The sequence below is a fragment of the Bacillus rossius genome, chromosome 13 (assembly GCF_032445375.1).
Source record: "Bacillus rossius redtenbacheri isolate Brsri chromosome 13, Brsri_v3, whole genome shotgun sequence".
Classification (NCBI taxonomy): Eukaryota; Metazoa; Arthropoda; class Insecta; order Phasmatodea; family Bacillidae; genus Bacillus; species Bacillus rossius.
In genome coordinates, this window is record NC_086340.1 from 24,187,981 (window position 1) to 24,208,563 (window position 20,583).

Below are 20,583 nucleotides of genomic sequence, written 5' to 3' on the forward strand. Positions count from 1 at the left end.
ACTAGTATGTATATGTATGTTATACATGTATAATTGTTAAGATAAACTTTAGTGACTCTTAAAGTTCATTTAAACTGCGTTTTGAAAATTAGGAATATTTTATTGTCTAATATTGAACCAGTACTAAATTTTTAAAATAAATATCTTTTAATAATAAAACTGTCTGAAGTGAAAAAATTAAATAAAAAAAAAACTTTTGGAAATGCCAATTTAATTAATGAGAATTTAAAAATATAGTTATTTTTGTCTCTTTGTGTTTGTCTATTTGTTCGAGAACCAATTGAAAACTACTTGACGGATTTGATGAAATTTTTGACGTGATAAACGTCTTATAAATCGATGAACGCCGGCTGCACGCACGAAAAAGCATGACTCATTGTCACGTTCCGCCTGAGCCGAGCGTGCAAGCTAGAGCGCGGAACAAGCGATAGAGAGGCACGATCGGCTTGTGACGCATCTATCTCTCTTCCACTCCATCGGCCGATGCGTCCGAGTAGAAGAGAGACAGCGGCAGCACACAACCTTCACGTGAACTGTTTTGTCAACTGTTTATAAAGTGAAGTGAAAAGTTAATGTGGTTTCCATTGTTTATTACAACAACAATTGCGGCAAAAAAGGTTATTAATTCTTGCATTTTAAGAATTTGATTAGCGATATAATCTCATATATTTGTTCTTTGACTATTAAAAAAAAGTAGCTTCGGTCGGCGAGTGCAGTAATAAATAATAGGTTATGTTACAATTTTGACTAAAAAATTATTATCTCATATAAACGATCGTATAAAAAGTCAACTGCTTTTATTTAGTATTCAAGGAAAAAATTGTAATTTTCAAATTAACTCCTTCTTTGTATTATACAAAATAATGATAATTCAGTGATAATAATTCAATTCATGGAATGCAATTTTTCATCAATGTTTTCTTATGACGTTATCGCGTAAAGTTATCGTCCTTAAACCGACTTTGCAGAAAACCCCCCTTTTTTTATTGGGAAAGTATTTGGCTAACTTAAAACCAGTCTATATAATTACAGAATTCCATTCCTAAAGGGGTGATAAAGGGGTTAATTTGGTTTTAGTAAAATTAATTATATCTCTGAAACCAATTTTAATTAAAGAAAAGTAATTCCGTACCAATAATTACCATACAAAACCATCCAACCGTAAAAATTAAATTAGGCGAATTTAAGTAATAAAATACGAAAACATAAAACCACATTTTTATTTTGTTTTGCCAAACGCAAACCTTAAGGGGTGAAAAAGTGGTAGGTATATTTTAAAGATTACGTAATGATTATATTACTCAATATAATTAAGCGTAACTAATGATATTGGGTACCAATATTAAACACATAAGATCTACCAAACCACAATTTGTATATTTTGTGAAATTAAACCCCAAAGGGGTGAAAAAGGTATACGAATGGGTCTGAAAACGGAGTAAGTTATGTTTTATCATAAAAGATTAATTTGTCCATATAAAACAAAGCTTGACGTAAGAATCTTAGCATAAATAACGTAAATAATTACGTAGAGTTTTTTTTTTAACAATTTTTCGATATTCGACCCCAAAAGCAGTGAAATGGGTGCATGATAATTTTTATAGTAATAAATCATATATATATATATATAAGCAAATTAAGTTGAAGGTAAGAAACTGAGTAAGAATAACGCACAAAATTATGATTTAATGTCAAGTTTTAACCTTAATAATTTACCTTAATCATTTTTCCATATCCAACCACAAAAGGGGTGAATTTGTTTTACTATAAAAGTCGTATCTCTGAAGCTAATCAAGCAGGCTGTAAGTTATGTGGTATGATTTATAAACACGCAAAATATACCGACTATTTTTTTACATCTGCTGAAGTTCTTCTTTTTAAAAGGTGGAATATTGTAAATATAGTTTTAAAATTAAAAAAAAAATCTTCTCATCAAATTAAACTTAATTTAAGATATTGAAAATAATGAATAAATATACCTTCTGCTACCTTTTCTTATTCAACGTTCTCCGAAATATCATATATTATTTTCAACAGGGGTTAATATTATTTTTAAAAAGTTATGAATTCTATAAAATTGGTTTTGGCACGATAAATTTAAACTTAATATAAATATAAGTTTATTATTATTTTGGAGTTCAATATGCGGTAAAAAAATGGGGTGAATTTGGTTTTTGTTTTGTTAACGGATAATGCCATATTTATTTAGTTCTGAATTTTCACATTGACATTCGTGTGGAAAAAAGGGAGAGAGGTACACAAATTTGGGTATTTCATTTAAGGGCGCCGCCTATGTCCGTGGGAAAATCACTTCGCGCGCTTGGACGGGCTCATCTTCGTGCAGGAATCGCGGCAGACGCTGGAACTACTCGCCATGGCTTTCCGCCCCTCGAAAGGCGGGATGGTGTCTTCCCCCACCCGACCGCCGAGCAGACACCTGGGTGGGAGAGTGCGGGGGCAGGGGAAAGGGCGCGAGGCAGATAGTGAACGTGGTGTCCGCTTCCCGGCACCGAGCCGGCACCTCGAGACACTTGGCTGGCGCATGCGGCGGAATGTCATTGTTTAGGATTTCCGCGCTGAACTAAGGCCAGATTACACTTCAGAGAATCGTGAAAGATATTTTTATGCCATGATACTTTCTTTTGAAATGAAGAAACTATAATATAATTATTATTACCCATTAAACGAATGCTCTGTTGCTTTTAAAGTTGTGTTTGTATGCAATATTTTGCAGCTGATGAAACAATCGCCGTTTATTGTTCTGCAGTAAAATACATCTAGCATATTTCATTTCGGACGCTATTGTTTTCAGCCGTTCTTATAAATCATTAGGTCCGTTCTACAGTGAACGCACAAAAACGAATATTTTAATATACTTGCAACAGTGGACGCAAGCGGACACGGAAACGCTTCGGCATGAGATTGGCAACACAACTCTTGCGATTGCGTTTGAGTTTCCGTTATGCGTTTCCGTTGCTTACGGTTCCGTGTCACTGTAGAACAGGCTTTAGTAAAAATGGTTAACGAATAAAGATATATTTTCCTATTCAAACTCGGAAAATATAAGTGGCCTTTTATTATGAATGCCGTAACTGCATGCAATGATATGAAAGGCTTAGAATGATAGTGGAATAAGGCACATTACCAATTTTTAACAAAACAATTATTTGTTACGATATTTAAAAGACAGAACCAACTAAGTGCTTGAATGATTGTGAGAAAGTTAATAAATATTAAATAATTTAGAGGGGCTTTCGTATGAAACATATTTAATGTAACACTAGTGCTTCGGAATATAAGTGACTTACACCATTATCAATATTAGCCTCTCATATGTTACGTAAACGATGATTGCCTCACTCCTTATATGGTTGGCTGTGAATTAACAAATGGTGTTTCAAATTTGTGGTACTTTAAAACAACTATCTACATTTGCTATCAAATGAGATCGTTTTGTTTCTATTGCATTTAATAACAAATAATTTAGATTATTACCGACTGAACTATTAAACTTGCTACGCATTAGCGTACACTGATTGGCTAAATTTATTCTTATATGTTCGTCAGCCTGTGTGCTGCTTAGCGCTACAGCTCACAATTTTTAAGAGATAGTGCGGAAAACGATGTCTAGAAAGAACATAGCGAATGCAATTTTATTTCAGGACAAAAAAAACTGTAAATTTCACTGCGGGTCATAAATAAACTTATGAAATATTTTATAAAAAATTAAGACATGTTTAGTTTTTGTTCTACTGTAAGTTAACTAGTAGTCTAATGTTTATTCGTTTGTGTACTCGTATAGGCCTTTCTATATTGCCTGAGTTTATTCTTATGATTGTCTTAGATTATTCAATGACCTAGTGAGTGTACTAAAGGATTAATTTGTCATGTAATATATGACAATGTTACTCAACGTACTACATCCCTATTTATTGTCGTCGGTCTTAAGTAATGTAAACTCTGTAATGTTTCTAATCTTAATGTATTTATATATTATTCTTATTTTAATATGGGTAATACCATGTGTGTTTGTGATCCTTCTTAATGTAACAAATACTATAATGTATGTTTTCTTCATATTCCTACTTAATTTTAAAGTACCAGATGTGTGAATTTAATATTCGTTCACTATTACAATAATAATGTACTACAGAGGCACATGTATCCACAAATGTAAACCTCTTGTAGGCACTTTGTACAGATTGGTAGTAAATCGTAATTAAACTTTTCCTTTGGCAGTGTATACAAAATGCCAAAATAAAATGGAAGGGTATGTAATGAAATCACTTGCTGCAAAGTGTGTATGGATATGTGTATATTTTACAACATATGTATATAAATATCTTTCTTGTAAATTACAACATTCATAACAAAATATATTATTCACACAACACCTAATGCTCATTCAACAATACCACATTTACATATTTTATTTACATTTTATATCTATGAGAATTGTTATGTTCATTCTTACTACAGGTTATACATCTATGTAATTTGTACCACAAAATAAGACAGTTGTCACCATGAATCAGCTTAAGTAAATGGTAAAAAACTGGCTTAATGTTTTGAAACTGTTGAGACAATAGCTACAATACAATAGCTCTGAACATACATACTAATTGTTTACACAAAAAAATATCCCACCTTACATATTTAAACATACAAAAATAAATATATTCATACAACTATTTCAGATTCAGTATAACAAATTATTTCGTTTCGAACACTCTTGATAAATAATACGGTGCAAATACAAATAATGAAACTAATGTTAATACATCAAAACCAAAAATAAAAATAAACAGCTGCTCGATACTAGTAGTAAACTATCAGCGCACAATATAACATGTAGAGTGAAACAAACATTTTACGTATATCTTTTAAAACGATTCACAATGAGATACGGCCCATAATAATATAATCTAAGTGCAAAGTTATAAGACACTGCATGCCAATTACACTGTTACATTATATTGATTTAAGTATTTCACAGCATACACAAACATAAGGTTTTTTTTTCTGTTGGCACGGAAACTGGCAACTGGGCACTTGTCTGTATAACTGTATCATTTCAAACATCTTTCGTCAAACTAGTACGCCAATTTTCTATGTTTCAATTGTTTATTGGACTAGAAAACAAAAATCTATAGGCCTAACTGTAATCTTTATGAAATCATTTTTGTTTTTAATATCCTTCTTTAAAAATGGGAATTTACCTGTACTGTTTGTGGTAATTTTGGCTTACATGTAAGGCTATTGTCCATCAATTGTTTACAGTGTATTATCAGGTTCCCTGATTTCCATATTCCTAGGATAACGTGGATCTATTATTTCCGGTAGAAGGCACGTCATGTAAAACTGTGTCAGTTTGTTGATCATTTTTTCTTTCCAGAAACTGTTCTCTCTTTCAATTTGTTGCACTAGTAAGCCACGTGGTGTCCAAAGGACGAAATAACAGTACTTACGATTGGTAATATGCAGTTGTCCCTGCACTTGGTACATGTAAGCATGTCCTTTCTTCAGAAACATTTTACCATCCACAATGTTACAAAATGTTACTTTTTTCTGTTCCACTGCTTCTTGTGGAGACATTCTGGCAGCTACGGCAGGACATTTTACTTCAAGGATACCATCATCTCCAACAAGACCGTCAGGTGTTGCTGCCAACCATGGGTGTTCCTTATCGACGAATAAGCCACAGCGAGCCACCTTCTTACCAAAGTTCACTTCAAAATCCTGAATGGCGCTATGCTCATTTTCCAATCCATACCTTGTGGCCTCCGTCCCTGAAAACCTACTGTACAATATATTGACAACGGATTTTGCTCGCTTAGTGGCTTTCTTCATGTTACAGATTCTACCGAAATTTGATGCTGTCAGTCGCTTGATTCTTTCTGATTTCCAGAGAACAGAATCATTTTGCCCTTTGGTAGCGATTTGTAGATTTTCTCGTTCTTCATCCGTTTTACAAAGACTAGCGAGAAATTCCTGTGTCTGTCTTGCATATTCGTCTGGTTCCATGTCAGGTATGCGTTGTTCTACACAGCCATAATCCTTGTCAGGACCTGTCACATACAACTTTCTGCGCTTAAATGTTTGTGGGTTTGTCAGCCTCCTGAGCTTTCTTTTCTCTGATGAACGTTCCTTGCGCTGTATGTGAGCTTTAGTGATGTTTCCAGGACTACTGTTTGTTAAACCTTTATGGATAAAGGACTGTGTTTGAGGACCTGAATTAAAAGAAATTACAGAGAGCTCGCTTCTTGTTTGGTAGCCACCACTCAAACAAAAGTTTACTCGTTTACTTGAAACATGCTTGCAAACCACATTATTGAAAGACTCTGCTGTATTAGTATTGACATTATGTAAAAGGCTTACAGCATGATGTGCAACAATGTTTCGAGCTGCTATTATTTCTGACCATATACCTGCCTCTTGAAGAGGCGGTACAAGGTTTTCCTCGTTTTCTTTCAATCCGCTACAGAAATAACCTCTAATTGCGCATCCTGAGTGGTCACCAAATACGTGAAATGGACCATTGTAAATGTCAAGTTTTAACTCCTCAATTTTTCTGTGAATTGGAAACTCTTTTTGAGCACGCCTATGCTGCACAGCTCCGGTGACTGCAGCTCGAAGGCGGAGTTGTTTGTCAGATACAGCCTTTCGTAGAACAGGAGAAACGGAACCAATTTCGTTTTTCGTCTTTTGAGCAATACAACGTATCCTTCGAAGGTAATTTCGCAGTATGTGGTTAGTACATTCAATTTTGGTGATTGTAAAATTTGGACCATATGGCTGAGCCTTCACTTACATACAATGGCTCACTGAAAAATACCTACAGAAAACTACCAAATCATTTTTAACTCGAAATGGCCACATATGCACGTTCTTCTTGTAGGCATATCAGAGCGCTCGGTTACTGCTCTGAGGCTAACTATTTTCATATAGTTCACAATATTTAGTACCTACTCTTCGCGAGGTTACATTTATAAACATTGTAGAGCTAATACCTTTCTGTATATTTAGGAAGTAGCTGTTACAAAAGTGCTACATTTCAGTTCGTTACAATATGCAGCATTGTATGAAAACATATGAAACGTGCGACGTCAGAAATAAAAACATTAAATACCACACGGCATTGAAATTATTTCGAAAATATACTATCGACACAAATACATAATAATTAATAACATCTGAAATTAACTGATCACCTTGTGACTCACCAATCAGCTGATGATATTTCAGGTTATGCGTGGAAACACTGCATTTGAAACCTTCCACTATGATGTCAGATTCCATGGCATTTGAAGACTTGTTCCAATTTTTGAAACAGACGTGGTCCTTTGGCGTCTCATTTTTACTGTTTGCTCGTGAACATATGCAGCAGTATCGATTCCTAGTGCTTGCGAAGATAACTTTTTTTGTTTCTTTTCCTACTATGCAAGCCTATAAGAAAAAAAAAACAAGCATATTTAATCTGTTCGCTGTAAAACTTAATGTAAGGTAACGAACATTGTATAATCAGGATAATTACATTATTTCGAATGTCTGGCATTATGCCAATAGGCTCTAAGTATATGGCTCTATGCCGGTAGGCCTAAAAGACTTTCATACTAGCAAACAGGTCTATCACAAAATAACTATACAATGTTTGCACTTATAAAGAATTTAAATTGTCGCATTTATCTACAAAAGAAGGAAATATTAACAAAATAACTATTACGTGTTGTTCACACTGTCATGAACTTATTTTAGTTACTAATAATACATAATTACTGATATAACACAGATTGCCTACAAATTATTATTCAACACGCAATAAGATTACGTAATACACAAACTTACCACCCCAGAAAGAGCATCATATTTGTTTCCATACGATCGTTTACACCAAGCTCCATCAGTGACAACTGCTATGAGAGGAACTCCGTCGACATCCACACTGCCATTTTCTACTGCCAATCTTGCTTCTTCTTTGCCAGCGGCTTCCATACTTTGACATGCGACATCGTGTATAACAGAAGATAGGGATTTTTGACATTTGTTGAAAGTCTCCTTGGCCATGCAAGGCATTTCCAAAGTTGAAGTTATGTCTTGTAACTGTGTAAAACTTTGGCCCGTTAACAACATACTGTTCACCCATGCCATGTTACAGTTGACTTTATTTGTTTGGGGGTCCTCCGAGAAAATAGATTCAACAGTACCACACATATTACACTTGAAATCAAATTTACTTATCATTCCATTTTTATGTTCTTTTATTAATCGCATATTTTCAAACGAACACTGAAACACTTTGTTATGTTGGCTGATGCGCGACATTTCTTTGAATAGAAAGTCAACATCAAACAGTCGACGGCCTTGTATCGGAAAGGTTGATGATTCAGAGCTGAAAGTTTTTTTAGGAGAGGTTTGTTCGGGTGAAGATGCTGGTGACGAAAGTTTCTCCACGCCTTCAAGAAGCTGAGCGTAGTCACTTGTGACCGATTTTGACTCTTGTTCCGTGTCTGAAAATATTCCAGTAACATCATATTCTTCTGTAGGATAATCAGTAGTTGTGACTTTCTGCGGTGTCGCCAATATTTCGTTTGTCCAAAACGAACAACCTGCTCCATCGATGTCTACTTGATAATGTGAAGCAGTATCGCCGGGAGAGGTGGAACACCTAAAACAAAACAAAATTAAAGATATGATTTTCCTTGAAATAATAATCAAATACGCTATTAAAATTGTAAACAACTATTATTGTTGACATAATTAGTAGGCTAAAATTAATAATATATTTCATTAATTATGTCGCAAAGTTTGGCTCAATGTTCCAATTGTGAAATTACAACATTGCTGTGTAAAACAAAAATACCACGTCTCAGAATATTTTAATTATATAACCGTTAAAACAAAATAATTTATTAACTGTAGGCGTAATGGAAGATATGTTAAACAGTATTTGAATACAGCAAACAACAACACTTCCAACCGCTCAGCGATGGTAACAGTAAAAAGCTATAAACAAATAATATTTTGAAAACGCTCACATAAGTTATATACAATTGTTACTAGGTATAACCCTTCAACTTTCTTTTAACATAAAATGTAACTACGCAACTGAAGTACTATTTATAAGTGTTAATAAAGATCTAAATTTTAATCATAAGTAATTTAAATAAAAAATGAAAGATTATATTCTTTTATTTCTTCCATATTCCTATGTTTGTAGAATACTGTTACCTACTTTACAATTTGCTAACGAGTTTATCGGAAGAATGATTTGATCCGTGTTGTCTGCAGCCGAAAGCCGATGACCTGACCACTACGCTACCATTTCTTATGATAGTAGTTGAGTTAGACATAATATTTAGGTTGAATTTAAAAGTATGTGGACTGAAAACACTAATATTATATTATGAAAAAATACCGCCTCATAAATTGAGCGCGAAATCTTACAAATTAAATTTGCGAATTAATATGTTTCACTATTTCAATTATTGGTTTAACAAAGTTAATATGTAGTTTTCTACAGTTTACTGATTGAGATGTTTCATCAAATTGAATCTGTGAAAAATCGTAAGTAATAACGAATATTCACTGATTCCGATGTAGAGTCAATTAATTTTCAGTTCTCAGTCATAAAATGATGGAACGTATTTATGTAAGCTATTATAAATACATACACACACGACATTTAAGAGAAATGTGTCAAGAACAGGCATATTACTTTTTTATTAATTTTCATTCAGTGCAGAAGTATTTGGAAACATTTAAGGAAACGTTTCATGAATCTCATACGGGAAAGCATGCTATAAAACTATGCAGTAATGTAGTGGACTATTTTATGTATGTGTATAGGCCTACGTAATATTCATATACAGGTATTCATGCGTTATAGACGTTTTATCCGTGCTAGAAAAGTAAGAGAGACACCTTCTTTCGGCATTTTGCCCTTTAATTATTCTTAAGTAATTGTTGAAAAAAACTATTATTCAAACCTTGCTGGAGACAACGTTATGTAGCAAGTCTCACTGTCTGTCTGGGTTTTCCTTTCAACAGCATTTTCTATATTCCCCGCGTGTTTGGATGTACTGAAAGACTCATGTGAAGTATAGTTGGAAAACCTTGTTTCATGGTTTTTCACGTAACGCAGCCTGTGAAAGAAAGAACATTTAAATTTAATACAGCTTAAATGGATAGTAAAGGAATATAAAAAATTATGCTATATAACCTTTTCAACTGAAAGTGAAGGCTTACATGTTTCTTAATAAATGTACAACACACTTACCTGCCGTCAACTAAACGTAAAACTTTCCCTTTGTTCCATTTCCTTTTCTTTCGAACTGCATTCAGACGCAAGTGACGTTTTTTACCTCTTCTTTTGTCTTCATTCAAAACTTGCTTTCTCGCAGATTCCATACCTTTGTAAATCAAACCTTTCTAAATGGGTATAAAGGCTAAACGTTCTACTGGCACTTGACGCGAGTCAATTCACCCACACACATTCACAAGTATCAGAGCACGCACGCAGGATGATGGATGTACGAACTATTATCTCGCACCTCGCACTGTGCGTCTGTCAAAGACAGCTACTGCCCTAGACTCAGATTAGCGACACGCAGCAGCTGGGCACTCCCCCTACCAGCCGGATCTTTTCCCCCCCGCATACCCACCTTCCCGCCGCTCAAGGCTACTTCCCCTCCCGGACTGATAGCGGCCGAGCGGAGCGCGTGGTGGCGCCACTTCACTGGAGTGTCTTACTGGCATGCAGTGCTTTAGAACTGCATCGTAGAACCATCGATTTTCATCTACGAAACTATATTTTTTTATCACGCGACGCAAGACAAAGGTGCATTCTACGGGTCTATAATTTTCCGAAGCCCGGGAAAATGAATCTTCTTACCTAAATCTCGCCGCAAAAAGTGCCGTTTTAGCCATTTTCACAGTCAAAACTTACCTATTAGTAAGGGAAAATAGAACGTCTCACTATTATAGGCCTGTAAGCTGTTCCTTAAATGCTTTTCGTAGCCAAACCGCAAAACAATACGTGGAATAGTTTTCGAATAAAAGCCGGATTTCCAAGGCTCTGCACGTCTCTGCGCTCTCCAAGTAGGCGGCGCCCTTAAGTAATAAGCAAACTAAGAATCGACTAATATGTTGGATAGTAAATTTGATATTGTACTTTTTATTTTAAACAAAGACGCGATTGTATCAAATATCCTTAATTAATGAGAGATATTTGTAATAAAGGTGAAATTATTTAATCTAAGCATATGTTTAACCATAGTAAATAAAAATGTTAGTGTAAACTATGGCATTAACATAGTTAAAACGAAATAGGTGCGTAACAATTTTTTAAATTGCCTACCTCAAGAAATGAAATGGAGGCAAGTGTGTGTTCATCAAGGTAAAATATACTCGAACACAATAAAACAGATGTTTTAAAATTATATACTTGAAATATACTAAAAATTAAAAAGGCCTACGCATACCCACTTCATAAAAAATCATTCTTAAACGGTTATGTTATTAAATAAATCTTTTTTTTGCACCTGAAAAAATTATTTTCGATTTATTTTGTAAAAATGTTTCGAATTAATAACATAATTGTATTTAAATGGTAAGATTTTAGAAATACTCTGAAATTGCATGTTAAATTGAATGTTAAAAAAAAGAAATGTTTGTTGTAAAAATTATTTGAACGTGATTTAAACTTGTCAGTACTTATAGTTAATTGATTATGATCTTTCGTAATTGGTATAGATAAGCTTGGACAAGTATTATGTTGACGGGCGCAAACTAACAAAAAATATATATCCAAACTTAACGTCAATCACATGCTGGTTTGGAAAACATTATTAATAAAAATACACTTGATAGAGAATTTCGCTCAAAAATTTATATATATATAATAATAAAAACAGGTTTGGTGTCTTTAAGTAAAGAGAATGAAAGTACAGCCTGCAATAAAACGTAGCATCGTTGGAAGAAATAAATTTGTCTCTGTTTTTTTTTTGAGAAACAGCATTTTACATAAATATTTTAACTGGCATTGAAGTCATGTTTAATTCATTAAAATGTCATTATGAAATCCAGATTTATTTTAAAATTATTGAAGCGGCCCGAACTTTGTTTGAAATCGGAAGAAATATTCTCGGATAAAACTTTTATAGCGATACGGTTCCTGCGCGAAACTTTCATTACTTCGTATTATTTATTCTTCTCCAGTTTGCATGAATATTAATTATCCAGGAAAACGCACGAAACATACATTCCATTTGAAATCGATTAAGAATTTGTTCACTTTTCTTTATTAGGTCTCCAACGTTTTTTTAGGTTCCTTGAAACTTTTTTTTTTAAATATCAAATACTTCCATATACTTGGTCAGATAAAGACTTATCAAGTGAGGCACCTCATCTGTAAGAAAATAAATAAATATAAATCGTTATATTTAAATTAAAATTTTTCAACAATTCATATTTTGATAAATATTGAGAGTGGGAGTGATTCAAAGAGTACACAAGGTACGCGTGATTCAAGTTTATTTGAAAACCATTTCTTCGCAAAATTTGATATGTAATGGCAATAAGCTTTCCAAATAATTTAAAATGTCTGTGCCATCGAATTACGTTTAACAGTGCCGGGCTTAACAAAACTTTAGGTTATAATACTAAAACGAAAGCCTGAAATATTTTTTTGATTAAATACAGGACCACAATCTAATTTAAGCATAATATATTGCAGAGGTAAATTTCATACCTACGTATATGTAGCTTAATATCTTCAGGCGTGGCTATGTGCGAAACTACTATGCTCGTATAATTTTACGTTTGAAAATGATTGTGGTGATCAAATTTTATAGTTGCTTGAAAGGATAAATTATGGAGAATGATGTAGAATAATTAGTTAAACGTATATATTATCATAAAAAACTATTAGATGAATCTTTTTTCAACTAGTGAAATTCAATTCGAATTCAAATCGTATCAAGTCTGATTATTTTCTCCATGGATAGCTTTTCTTTATAATTTTAATTACTTTCCCCTGGGGTATCCAAGCACAGCATATTTCTTATCCAACAATTCAAAATGATGAACGTCTTAAACTCTGGTTAGCCCTTTTGTATTAAGTAAGAATCAGGTCACATTTAACTTTAACTTATTTTTGTGGTAACATTTTTAATTTAGCACTCTGTAGACTGATATATGCTCTTTTATAATGGACATCACTGAAAGCTATTTCATCAAGCTACTCTTATGTTTAGTTTCAAATATGTAATAAAAACTACAAAACCATACACGTAATCACTGATTAGCTGAATTTAAGTAGGTCTTACTAATGTTTTATCTTAGTTGGAGTAGGTTTATTTTATACACTCAAACTGTGTGAATGTCAGAGTAAGGAAATTCCGTTATTTTTTATCTAAAAAAATTTCCAAATTTGAAACTAGAGTAACTGAATTGTGTAATTAAATAATTAAGTGCACATGGAAAAACCGTATCTTTGGTGTAAATAGCACTTTAGAATGCACATTTTAATCAATACGAGTAGCCTACTTCTTTATCTCAAAGATATTACAATTCTTATCTTTGCTTACATACATTTTCTTGAGGACAGTATGCGTTGCTTAATATCGCTCATGGCATTGTTATACGAAAGTATTTTACAACTAGAAACTGCAGCTTTATTTTATTGCTCAAATTCTATCACATGCGTTTAAATAAAAATTTTTATTGCAGTATTTCGTTTACTGGAATAACATGGGTAAAGGGTAACTATTTACCACAAGTGAAATGATGGTTATTTGAATCTAGATATTATCATTTCTGCATGAGAATGTTATATAATCGATTGTAACAGATTCCTGTTTTACCGAAATAGTTGACACGGGCTTCGTATACAAACATAAGAATGATCCTTCAATCAATGGGGTAGATTCCTAAATAATTTTGCGCCTATAAATCCGCGAAACTTTTCCATGTTGAATTTAATCCAAAATATTTTAGTAAGGGTGTTTTATGATAATTTTTTTCAAGAATGTGATTTTTGTTTCATTAATTTAAAGATTTAATGAAACATTTATATTTCGTATCTAGCATGAACCGAGAGCTTGTACACATTTTTGATTTAGTCTCTTATATGAAACCTTTGTTTTAAAACTGAATATTTTTATAGTTTCAGTCAAGAGGTTTGGTTTTCCCTAAAACCACAAAAACCTTAAGTGTCCGAGATTTGGGGAAAACATAATTTTTTCTAGAGTAATTAATGCTACAAAAAACGGTTATTAAAAACTGATTTTAACTCATGTATCATTTCAGTTCATGTTATAGTTAAAGTATAACTCAGGCCCTAAAGGTGTTAAGCATAAAAATTATGTAATATTTACTAACAATTCAATGCAGTTATATAACGAATTAAGAAAAATAATGATCAAAACCACAAAATATTTTGAAAGAAAAGAAGAAAACACCTTTAACTGTAAGGATACTTTACTTTGTATTGATATTTCGTGTAAAAGGTATACTGTAGAAAAATTTTGAATGTCCTATAAACATTTTTGTGGGAAATTTAACATAAAAATATTTTATTTTGTTACTACAAGTGAAACTTTGTACGTTTTATAAAACATTTTTTTGTGTCTTAAAAACGTTATCATATATCAATTTGTGATTATTAACTATTAGCTTCTTAAAATAAAATAAAAACTTTATATATACACACTATATATAATATATATACTACAGGAATGTGGCGTACAATTTACACTTTTGTATTTGTAGACTCACTTGACAATATTTGGGTAAGTAGTTTACAAAGAAATTGTTTGAAAAATTACGAATTGTTTACAGTTTTAATATAAGAAGATATTTCTCACAGTTATGCACAAGAAACTATTGTATCGACAAACACACACATAACTCCAAAACACTGGGGAACCGACCAGGTTCATATAACATGAGTAGTGACGGAAGTTGGGATCAAACCATCGACCCTTGCAATGCTTGAATACGGACAGCTCTGAACTCTTTTTTCGTGTATGTTTTTTCAAGTAAATAAAATTAAGACATTGCCCAAAAGAAAAAAAAATGCAAATTTAAAAATATATTGTCACCATAGAAAAACTTCAACAACATAATCATTCAAATTTATCCCCCACTGCTTAAAAAGTTGTGAATGTTTATTAGTTGTTCCAACCAAACCAATTCTTATTTTGATATTTCAGTAATTTCAAATTTTGAATGCACGATACTTGAATGATAAGAAAAAAACCAAACTTGACCAAATATAAAAACATAAAATCTTGAATAGATATTACATTAAAAAAAGTTTTATTGTCCTTCTTATTTATAATTTTGTTGTGAACTTAGGAACATGCAGTGTTTAATTTCATTAATATTTATTGAACCTTTTTACACCGAAAAATATGTTTTCCTACAGAATTTTTTTCCCCATCATCGTCACGAACTATACACAAATGAGGAACAAACAATGTAATGGTTTCTTGTCAATTGATTGTCTGTTGGTGTGGACGTTTTAAGTCCGCTATTAAGGGTTGCCTAAATCTTGAGTTTCAAATTAGGGAACCAGTTGTGAAATATGGCTAGCTGTCCGCGTAGTCAATGTGACGAAAAAAAAAAAAAAAAAGAGAATATTATTTTTGATACGGTAGTACACAAATGACTTTATTCTAAATTTTACGAAAATTTGTACAGGATGGTTTTAACTTCATTTTACTTTATTAGGTTTCATACTCCCCAATTAACCATTAGGTTAATTAGAAGTATGCAGTTAAATTAAAAAAAAATTAACACCATATATATATATATATACATACATACACACATATAGACGTACCTTACCTGGAACGTGTGTTTGTATTAAAAAAGTGCATAACGGAGACCAGCTTGAAAGATAGGCTATAAATACCATTTCATGAATTTTAATTAGCTATTCTCTATAAATGTATGAAGTTTAACCTCTTGAATGATTACAAATATAAACGACTTAGTTCTATAGGTTCTTTTTTGTGTGTTACATGCATTTTAGTGAAAAGAAGGTTAACGGATTATGGTAGGCCTACTTAGGATCTGAGTGAAGTTAGTATTTACAAGAAAATTGTGCCTTCATTGGTGAAAATATTATGTTGTTTTCTTGAAGGAAGAAGTTAGGGAGTTAGTGTGTGTAGTCTTGGTTAGTTTAATGATTGAAGTAAAAATGTGATTGACTCCCCATCTCAATTTCTATATCGTGATAGCAAACATTTTATTTTATTTTAATAAAGTTTAATGTAATAACCTACTAATGTGTTGTTAATACATTAAAAATACCCACTTAAAGGTGACATGTTTATACAATCCTTCCTAAGTCCTTTCAAGCTATTAAACCTTTTGCATTAGCCTTTATGCAGCTTGAGCGGGTAATGACCACTCAGAATAGACAAAAATAATAAGCAAATAATTTTTATATGTATATAATTATTTAAACATTTGTGAAAGGCTGAAATAATTCAAAAACATTATATAGTTATAAAGCTATAGGACAATTGCATAGCAGCATAACTTCAAAAACTTTTTTTTTTTAGTTCCTAAGGTACGACATAGTGGCTTTTAGTGTTATGTCTCTGGTTGGCTCGGAGAAATGTTTTTAACTCGCGGGAAAAAATATTTTTCCCGGGTCCAACCAAGACTGTTTTTTCCTTTCATCTCTTCACTGCAGAAGGCATAGACAAACTGTTGTAGAATCACCCCGGCAGGAAAATCCCAGTTGCACCGCATCTTCCATATACTAATAGGCTAATACCTCCAAGGAAAATTATCCTTGCAATTATGGAGTTATCCGGGGTCACACACACGTCAAGGAAACAACATAATCATTGTTCCTAAACATTAAAGGAATATTAATTAAGATGCCGTCATACCTGGGCACCCGTAGGGTTTGCAGGGCTTCAGAAGAAACTGCACGATTTCAAAACTGCTCAGGATGTTCGAGTGGAGTCTGTTTACGTTAAATCATATAAGGGTACGCTAAGTGCGGATGCGTAGTTATACTTTTAATATTTATATTTTTTAACTGTATCCCGCCTCGCTAGCACAGATGGACACCTGACCAGGCGGGCCCCTTAAGTAACTTCGACTATTAATAGAAAATTTTCCATACTGATAACAGATACTTCCTAGTAACTTAAACTTTAAGCTAAACGAATATAGGTGAGTTACTATGGACGGTTGAAGATACAGGCATTATGTCGTCTGTCCCGACAACTGGGTGAGGTAAGAATGACTCAAAAGGGAAAGAGCACTACGGATATCTCCGTGACACTTCTGTGTGCTACTATCTAAGATATCTTTCTATTTTTGCTTCGAGCCAAAGAGTTAAACAAACTCTCTATGAATAACATGCATTGGTCGGCAAAATTGGCTCTTTCTTCACAAAAGATTATGCGCGAGACTGGCTGATTACCGGTGCTAGGCCGAAACTATAACACAATTGAAGCTCAAGTAAGCATTTTCCAACTAATAATAATGTATGTACAAATTAACGTAGGAACAATTTATTATTAAGCGCTAAAGCGTTATTTCCAAAAAAGTTTTTCGAACACTATATAAGATACAATATTTAAAATAAAAATATAAAACTGTAACATTAAAATTATTCCAACTGTAAAGTTTATAAATCAAAATACTGTTAAGGTGCTTAGTAAAACAGAACAATTTATAGCGCACTATATTCACATAGCTCTTAAGACATCATAACCGATTAATTTTATTCCAGCAATGTATTCAAAATTAAGGAATCACAGTAGACGAATATATAATGAATTAACCTGAAAATAAAACACTCTAAAATTCTCACGTTACTATGAGAATGTTAACGCTACACGATTATTGTGGCCACGAATACATATCGTAACTTGCCTCCCGTAAGCGCGAAAGCGAGTTTTCACTCGCTTCGTCGAACTCGTTGTTGGCAGCCGTTTCAGCACTCGCCCGATGACCTAGCGAGTTGGTTGAAGCGGGGAAACACCCCTGGGACGTCGACCGTGAACTCCTCTTCCAAGCTCACGTGAAAGTTGATTCAGCTCGGCGATACGCATCTTCCAGGATGCTCAGTCGGTACACAGGCGCATACGTAGATCGCACATGCAAGCGCACAACATATCAATAATCCCTGGCGATGTGTTTTCACTTTGGTAATGCATAAACCCGATAAAGCAATCACGCTATCCGTCTCCCCAGGCAAGTCAGCTATAGCGCCATAGCGCCACGACATAAGCGATTGTAAACACACAACGCGAAAGTTAGAAATTCACAAAATTTTTTTATATCTTCTATAAGTCCTTGCTCAGAGAGTCCAAATTTAAGTAGTGGTTTTATAAATACGTAAACGTATGAGGCGTTACGTAAGCGACGTAACACTACGTAAGTGCTCTACGGCTACTTTAATGTTTATGTCATTTCCATGGTTCGTCACTACCAAATATCGCCAGCCACCGACCAGCTCAACGACATCAGTCACAATTAATTGTTAGTATTACGTATGTGTAGAGACCTGCACAATTCGCGGATTCATTCTGTGATAGGCTAGAATTCAAACACATATACCTCTTAGATGATTTTGCTATTGGCTTACTGTTAATCTGGACGAAACTCAACCAGTTATAAACCCTCAACCATAGAAGGATCGAATCACAGACAAACCAGCTGAGAAGACTTACAAGTCGGCAGCCAATGAACTTGCGTTACTTGCCCGAGTGTACAGGGGTATGTGCAGTCTATCCTGAAGGCCATAGAAACCGCGAATTTTGCATGTCTCTACGTATGTGTATAACGTCTTGTAGCATAAGTTAAGTCAACAATGCTCTGTCCGTTAAACAACTAGGTCCAAACTCGACTATCATTACTGTTGCACCCGCTGTAAACATTTCAATGACCAGCAGTATTCAAAGAAAAATTCTATCAACAACCTAGATAACTTTAGTGACGGCATACCAAATTTCATGTCCAGCGTAGTTCCGGCAACATGGCGGTGCTTGGCGAGTCGGAGCGTCGGGGCGGCGTTAACTGCTATCTTCTTCTTTGGGCGACTGCGCTGAGTCAGTTAAAATTAGGGCTTGTATTAGGGCTTGTACTGTCCGGACCAAACGTTGTGGTAGCTGGACTCCCTAGTGCTGTAGGCGCGTAATGTCGGCACGGCCCGGTCACACGCGGGCACATTCGGCACGGCCCGGCACGGCTAGGAAGTGTTGTCTCTGTTACAAAAAACATATGCGTGTATCGCTTTCTCATCGCTCCCCAGGCCACAACGCTTTGGGTTTCACTTGTCCTTATCATGACACCTTAGGCCCATATCATTTTTTTTTACTATATAACGAGAAATGTAAAACCGATGGTGTGAATGATATTAGCAACCCAAAAACGGCAATGTAATCAACCCATATGAATGCAATGCACACGTTACCAGTAGTCTGAATTTCACCTCGACAGATATTTTATCCAATAATCATCTGTCTCCAAATGTTTTTAGCTGAAAAACAAGGAATGTGCAATGAAATAAATATGTTACGCGCAAATAAATTTAGCAAATGAAGTTTACTGCAGGGAAAAATAACGTATTTTTAATATACCTCGTCACAAGTATAACTTTAAAAAAATCAATTACATGAAAATATAATACTCTCTTGGTAAAAGTGCCACATGCTGTAGAAAGAAAATTAAATAAAATCACCCTGTACGGGTAATTAACTCTTTAAATTACATGAAACAATAAAACATAAATCTCAGGAATTTAAAAATCAAACTGGCCTGGTCGCCGGTTTTGGTTCAATGCATAATACTGTAAAATTCAAAATTAGACTATAAAATGCCACTATACAAAATTATGAAAGATACAATATCATTCACAATAGCAAAATCGTAAGTATCAATGTCTACAGAATAAATACAATTTAAAACAAAAATATAAAGGTATAGTATAAATAAACAATGTATTGATAACCTCCCCCTTAAGGAATTGAAGTCATTGCTCACTACTTTAGCAATAATGTCTCTTTCTCGACTATGAATAACTTTATGAGGCCGTCGGCAGCGTTCACGTCCGTCCATTTCCGTACGTCTCGTAACACGCGCTGCGAGTTGGTCACGTAGCAATGTTTTCATGCTGAACGCTACACGTACCGACCTGCGCGCGCATCGCCTGCCCCTCCGCCGCCTTGCCCCTTCACCACCGCGCTGCCAGCTATCACAACGTTTGGTCCGGACAGTATACTCCTCTGGACGGCGCACAGTGGGAGATTTGCCCGAAAACGTGGTCAAAAATACAAAAACCAATGTTATGTCATACAAACTTCATTATAGGGGTTTTCGAGGTCGCTGATTACGAATTTAATGTTAAAATCAGTTAGTTAATGGCCGTTCATCTTATAGAGGCTAAAATAACAAAAAATACATATAATTTGTAGTCTATAATATGCATATTAAATGTTTGTAATTTTATTGGAAATTGCTCATCATGGTAAATAACATTTTGTATGTAACAGATATCTCATTCCCATTTATTGTTACAGTCAGTGGAACAAGTGATTCAATTTACTGCTC

At 33.9% G+C, this 20,583-nt stretch overlaps 1 protein-coding gene across 2 annotated transcripts; it reads right to left on the reverse strand.

The window, feature by feature from the left end:
* Nucleotides 1-2,277: 2,277 nt before the first annotated feature.
* LOC134538381 (uncharacterized) lies at nt 2,278-10,580 on the reverse strand. Of its 2 annotated transcripts, XM_063379661.1 has the most exons (4): nt 10,277-10,580; nt 9,987-10,142; nt 7,846-8,665; nt 2,278-7,446 (listed from the first exon to the last, which is right to left on the reverse strand). In XM_063379661.1, the coding sequence occupies exons 1-4, from the start codon at nt 10,405-10,407 to the stop codon at nt 7,063-7,065; spliced, it is 1,491 nt and encodes a 496-aa protein (XP_063235731.1). In that variant the 5' UTR covers nt 10,408-10,580; the 3' UTR covers nt 2,278-7,062. The 2 variants fall into 2 exon arrangements, with proteins under 2 accessions (XP_063235731.1, XP_063235732.1); XM_063379662.1 differs by lacking the exon at nt 2,278-7,446 and having other exon boundaries at nt 7,461-8,665.
* Between the last annotated feature and the right edge of the window lie 10,003 nt (nt 10,581-20,583).